General features: G+C 32.9%; 1 protein-coding gene across 1 annotated transcript; it reads right to left on the bottom strand.

Annotated features, from left to right (window-relative positions):
- Nucleotides 1-1,388: 1,388 nt before the first annotated feature.
- Nucleotides 1,389-3,704, bottom strand: LOC111292886 (ammonium transporter 3 member 1-like). The gene is made up of 3 exons (XM_022885506.2): nucleotides 2,962-3,704; nucleotides 2,378-2,663; nucleotides 1,389-2,192 (listed from the first exon to the last, which is right to left on the bottom strand). Exons 1-3 carry the CDS (start codon nucleotides 3,619-3,621, stop codon nucleotides 1,672-1,674), a joined length of 1,467 nt encoding a protein of 488 aa, XP_022741241.1. The 5' UTR covers nucleotides 3,622-3,704; the 3' UTR covers nucleotides 1,389-1,671.
- Between the last annotated feature and the right edge of the window lie 2,627 nt (nucleotides 3,705-6,331).

Below are 6,331 nucleotides of genomic sequence, written 5' to 3'. Positions count from 1 at the left end.
CAATTTTCTTGGATCTTCCTCTGTATTTCAGACCAAAGGTATGCCACCTTAAATTAGATATATTTCCAAGTGCACATAGTTAGAAATCGTTTGTTTAATCTATAATGTAAATCATAGGAGCAAAATGCTATTGTTCTTTTAATTTTTAATTTACATCAGGCAAACCAGAAGAAGTATCCAAAGTTCCAACTTAATACTTCATCCTTACCAAGTGATACATTTATCGTACAATTCGTATTTCTGGATATCAATATTTTGTACTATTCCTTGTAATTTTTGTTCAATTGGTTTTATGCAAGAGGAATTATCATGAATTGTGGATGCAAGGCCATTGTCCTAAGTATTCACACTCCTAGACTTGGTCGAAGGGAGGTAGACATAAAGAAAAAGCGACATAGTGTATCCTTTTCTTCATTTTGTATCATTCTGACAAGTTGATATAAGTGCTTTTGTATGCTGTGGATGTGGCACAAATTGTTCGGCACAAGTATATCTAGATGCTTTTTTGGATTTATACAATATTTTTTTAATAAGTATTCTTTATTTATGTTTTGTTTGGAATAAGAATTTGAAACATTAAATATATATATATATATATGTAGTTATTAATGAATTAAATAAAAATAAATAAATTTTTTTTGAAGATGATAGGTCTTTTTACTCAATGGTGTAAAATATAATAACGAAAGTCACAATTTTTAATATAAGTAATTTTAAGTGAGGGTTATTGGACTAAATCCAATTGTAAAATATTGTAAAATATTGTAAAATATTTTAATATAAGTAATTTTAAGTGAGGGTTATTGTAAAATATTGGACTATAATATACAGGGATTAAATTGAAAATTTGACCGAATCAATTCCAATTCCAATTGTGTTTGTGTTTGTTTATATTACATCAAATGTGGAACTAGTCAAACCGAAAGCGTCATCAAGCGTGGAAGATGCAGTATTTATTACATTTATCATTTTATTGGAAAATAAAACTTAAAACGAGTAAAGCGTCACCATCTGTAGAATATGCGTGAAGATGCCGTTTGTTTTGTATTTGTCATGTTGTTGGAAAATAAAAAACTTAAAACAACTAAGCGTCACCATTCCTAGAAAATGCGGTATTAATTGTATCTATCATTCATTTTATTGGAAAATATGGAACTAGTAAAACCGAAAGCGTCATCATCCGTAGAAGATGCAGTACTTATTGTATTTGTCATTTTATTTAAAAATAAAACTTAAAACAACTAAAGCGTCACTGTTAGTAGAAAATGCGGTATTGCATTTATCATTTTTTCGGAAAACAAAATTTAAAACAACTCGGCGGACAAGCAATTATACATTTAATTTTATTGGAAAATAAAACTTAAAACAACTCAACAGACAAACACTCATTCCATAAAGTATTAAATTTTTAATTTTAAAATTAAAATCTTGACAAGTGACAATTTTAATTGTAAAAAAAAAAAAAAATAATCCACGAGACAACGAAGACTCGTTGACGTGTACATATTATGCATTGACGACGGAGAGGTTAAGGAATAGATAAATGCACAAATGTCAAAGTGCCTTTTTTGAGGAAAGACCTAACCAGTGCTTGATAACACGACAACTTGAATGTTTGTTCTGCAATTTGTTCAGATCTATCCTTTTGATGTTTGACCCTGTAAAGTTTAACTAAACCTCCTGTGTAGCTCCAGTTGAAGCCTTGTTCTGCGAGGTATCATCTGAATACATCCCATGCTTGGTTGAATCGTACTTCTCTCCATCACCCCAAAGAGCGTACGCCTCCTCGCCATGCACCGCGTCATCTCCAATTGATAACTGTTCCTCTGACATACGCAGTGGGATTACTAGGTTTATAGCTACACATATAATCGATGTGACGACAAGGTTCCATCCAATTATGAAAGCGCCGCCTGCTAATTGTTTCAGGATCTGGATCCCCCCGGAACCTCCATAGACGCCTCCTCTTGAGTTTGTTACGGGCAAAAACATTGCACAGAGCTGAGGTTCAGCAAAGAGACCGGTTAGGACACCGCCAAGAAGTCCGGCAATTGCATGGGTATGAAACACGCCTAGTGTGTCATCAATATGTTGAAGCAGCGTCCATCTCTTGTGAATGATCATCATGGTGAACCATGGAACGCTGCCTGATAGAATTCCCATCACTATCGCTGCCCATCCTTGCACAAGACCTATATATTTTCAGGAGGGAAAAGAAATTAAAGAATAAGAAAATTCAATTCTTTTTATGTCACCAGATCAGCTAGGTTGCAAGAAATTAATACATGTCTGGATGACGTGAAGTGAAAGTTGACTTTAGAAGAAATTAAAATAAAGAATATGGAAAAAGAGAAAAGAAATGAAGCCTGGTTAATACCTGCACCAGGAGTGATGCAAACAAGACCTGTGATCATGCCCTGGACAGCACCAATAACGGAGGGTTTCTTGAAGAAAATAACATCAAGCCAAGTCCAAACGAGAAGACTAGTAGCTGCACAAATATTGGTATTTAGAACAGCCATGGAAGAGTCAACATTGGCAGCGTATGGATCTCCACCGTTGAAACCTGCCCATCCCATCCACAACAAGCCTGCCCCTGCTAACATCAGTAGCACATTGTTTGGAGGAAATCTCTCTCTGTCCTTTTTTGGTCTTGGCCCCACCTGCATCACAAAGCCACTGTCAGATCATACCACCGCAGATTGCTTAGAAGTTCCAAACTAACAAAATCTAACCAAAAAAAAAAAAAAAAAAAGGAGAGGCCAATTCCTGCAAGTGATAATATAACCAAACTTTTCTTTGGCAGCCATATTAGAAGCCCAGAGCATCTATTTTGGAGAATTCCGTTTACTGATACTCATGTTCTTCTAGACCTTCCAGTTGAATTAATAGATTCAGTTCTTTTTTTTTTTTTGCTCTAAGTCAGATATATCAGAACTGTTCTTGAGATTGGAAACTAACCCAAAAGGCGGTACTGAAACCAGCAATCCCTGAAGAAAGGTGAATAACATAACCCCCAGAATAGTCCATAACTCCCCAGTGAAACAAGAAACCTCCACCCCACAAGCTAAATGCACCCACTGTATAACAGAAAGTGAGCCAAAGCGGTACAAAAGCCATCCACGCTTTTATATTCATCCTCCCCAGGACTGACCCTGCTAATATAATCAGCGTGATCGCCGCAAACACGCACTGAAACCAAACCATAGACGCCATAGGATAAAACGGTGCCAACATAGCCGTCTCCACCCGACCATTATCATAGAACTGTGTTGTTTGAGGAAGAAGAGCTTGATTCACTAGAAACTTTTGGCCCAAGGCAGGCCCCGCTTTGCCCCAAAAAGGCAAAAGCTTATGGCCGAAGGACATCCTGTAGGCCCAAATGACCCAGCAGATAACCACGGCAGCAAATGCATAGAGGGCCATGAAAGCTGAATTCACAGCCCACTTTTTCTTGACAATGCTACCGTAGAGGATAACTAAGCCTGGCACGCTTTGGAGGCCAACTAGCGTGGCGGATATCATCTGCCATGCATTATCTCCTTTGTTTAGCCAAACTGGGACTGCTGGTGTCCCGCCTTGGTAGGCCACTAGCACCGGGCCGGGAGGAACAGCGGCCATGCGATATTAAACCAAAAATGAAGGCTACCTCACCTTTTCACTGATTATGTATGTGTGTGTTTGTGTGTGTGTGTGTATGTATATATATATATATATATATATATATATCTTTCTTTAATACTTCATAGATATATATATATATATATATATATATTATAAACCTATTGAAGGAAAGGGACTTTATATATATCTATGAAGTATTAAAGAAATATATATATATCTATATATATATATAATAGACCTATTGAAGGAAAGGGACTTTATATGTATCTATGAAGTATTAAAGAAAGCCCTTTTCGATTGAATACAAAGTCATTACTGGATCTTATTTGTGATTATTGATGTGGAAAATTCTAAGAGAACGGCAATGCTTTCATATTATATTCACTCATGGTGGGAAAACCATGAGAGAAGGAATCTCTTGAATCTTTTACTCGTGCCACATGGCCAAGAATTGGAATATTCTCTAAGGAAACGGCACCCAAATCCACACAAAAATGTGTATTACATGGTATACGGAAAGGCTGATCTTTCCCCTACTAGTGAAATTTTTCCAATGATTTTCATCACATAGATACAAGTCAATTTAAAATTAGGATTTTCGTCACATCACTCTTTAGTTTTTATTAGAAAAAAAAAAGCACAGTGAAAAGATTAATTATTTTAATTGATTTTGAAAATAATAAGTATATATAAAATAAAAATATTTTTAAAGAATAAATTTTGAAGTATAAATAATTAAAAATTTTAATGTATTAATTAATAAAGTAATCAATGCTATTAGAATTAATAAAATATATTTTTTAGTGAAATACTTCAGTAAATATAATTAGAATTTTTTTTACAAATTAGATCAATTTTATTATAACAACAAATTATGTTTTATATCCTATAATTTTGGGGTCAATCATATGAAAAACCAAAAAAATAATCATGTTAGATAATAGTTTTGAAATTTTTTGCAGCACTTATTTCTATTAAAAACAATATTTTCATTTACTTTTTTAGCTTTTATATTATTTCTTATTACATGTATCTGTATTTTCCGTGGTCTATTTCTAAAAGTTTTGTTCTCTTCCAAACCCATAAGCTCATTTCTTTTAATTGGTATAAAAATAGGCTTACGTTTCAAATATCCAAACTATTTCAAACAATTTTCTCTCATCTTTTCTTTAATTCAGACTATCTTTATTTTTTCTCAAATCTCTTCATTTCTAATTTTATCTCTTCTAATTTAATCACACATCTAATCTAAGTATCATCATCTTAGCTAAACTCATTTTTTTTCTCATGTTGCTTCTTAACGGTCTAACGTTCAGTCTCATATAACAAAGTAAGCCTTACAATTGTTTTATATAACTTTACCTTTAAGTTTAAAGACATTTTATAATCACACAACACACCGACACACTTTGCTACCTCATTCATTTAGTTTGAATCTTATGATTTATATCTCTTTCTATCTTAGTATTACTTTGAATAATTGATCCTAAATATAAAAAATGACTATTCTTTGGTACTATCTCACCATTCAACTTAATCGCACTAGTACTTACTTCTCTATGACTACTAAATTTACATTCCATATATGCGATTTTAGATAGACTCAATTTAAAACCTTGAGACTCTAGCGTATTGATTGCTGCTATTTGTATATAGCTTGCAAGTGCACAAATTAAGTAATAAAGTGGAGTATTTCAAGTATTGTCTCTTTAGGGATTATAGAATGTAATGTTGGATAGTTCACAAGTACCAAAGGTGAAAGGTTAAGATCCTATATCTAAACGATTGAATATTTAGGGTTTTAAGGTTACAAAGTTTAAGTAAAAATTAAAGGCAAGGTTCTAAACTTCATCAATTGTCACTTTGGAATTAAAAAATTAATGCCAACAAGTAATCCTAAAGCCAATAATTAAAAGATTGTAAAGTAAAGAATTAAAATATTGTAAAAAAGAATGCCAAATTGCTTTTAAAGAAATAAATATTGCATGAAAAAAATTAAAGAACAAGAGAGTGTAGCCAAATCTTGTAAAGAAAACAAAGAAACTTGGATCAATCTTGGAAAATGATGCTTAGTCAAAATTAAAAAAAACAAGAAACAATATTTGCAAAATTTAAAAACAAGAAAAGAGATCTTTGAATGAAATACTTTTTGATTGAAAAAGATTTAAAGAACAAAAACTTGGTAATTGGCAAATCAGTCAGCTAAGCCAATACCTTAACTAAAAGAAAAAAAGAACTTAAAGAAACTTAAAAACTAAAAGAAAGAACAAAAGTGAGGAGATGAATGATTGGAATGAAGAAATGGCCTCCCTATTTATAGAATTGGATTCGGCCAAGGGGTAGAGATTACAAGATGCATTTTCAAATTCAAACTTTAAGAGAGAAGCTTGATCTTTACCTTCTAAGTTGCATGAAAAAGATAAACTCTTCTATCATAATATATAGGTCCATGGACCTACCGCTAGACATGGATAAGAGGAGTCGCTACCAATTTTTTTTACTTAGGTGTGATTGGTCACCTGATCGAACTTGATATTCAAAACCAGATTTTAAGTTTGGGAGTACGTTTACACGAGAGAAAGGTTATAGTACCCTTACAGGGCCCATCAAAAGTGGGTACCAGTTTGATTCCAAATTATCCAAGTCTTAAAAATGTTTATGCTTTACCAAAATATTTAGTATTGAAAATTAATCTTAAAATTATCTT

The sequence above is a fragment of the Durio zibethinus genome, chromosome 10, assembly GCF_047325235.1.
Source record: "Durio zibethinus cultivar Kanyao isolate XHJ-2024 chromosome 10, ASM4732523v1, whole genome shotgun sequence".
Classification (NCBI taxonomy): domain Eukaryota; kingdom Viridiplantae; phylum Streptophyta; class Magnoliopsida; order Malvales; family Malvaceae; genus Durio; species Durio zibethinus.
This window is presented reverse-complemented; position numbering and strand designations above follow the sequence as displayed.

What these genes read in the sequence shown, in the direction of transcription:
- LOC111292886 (XM_022885506.2), bottom strand. Translation starts at nt 3,621, where the DNA reads ATGGCCGCTGTTCCTCCCGGCCCGGTGCTAGTGGCCTACCAAGGCGGG. An exon ending in GTTTCAGTACCGCCTTTTGG is followed by an intron (nt 2,664 to 2,961) that starts GTTAGTTTCCAA and finishes TTTGTGATGCAG; the next exon opens with GTGGGGCCAAGACCAAAAAA. An exon ending in TTGCATCACTCCTGGTGCAG is followed by an intron (nt 2,193 to 2,377) that starts GTATTAACCAGG and finishes GAAAATATATAG; the next exon opens with GTCTTGTGCAAGGATGGGCA.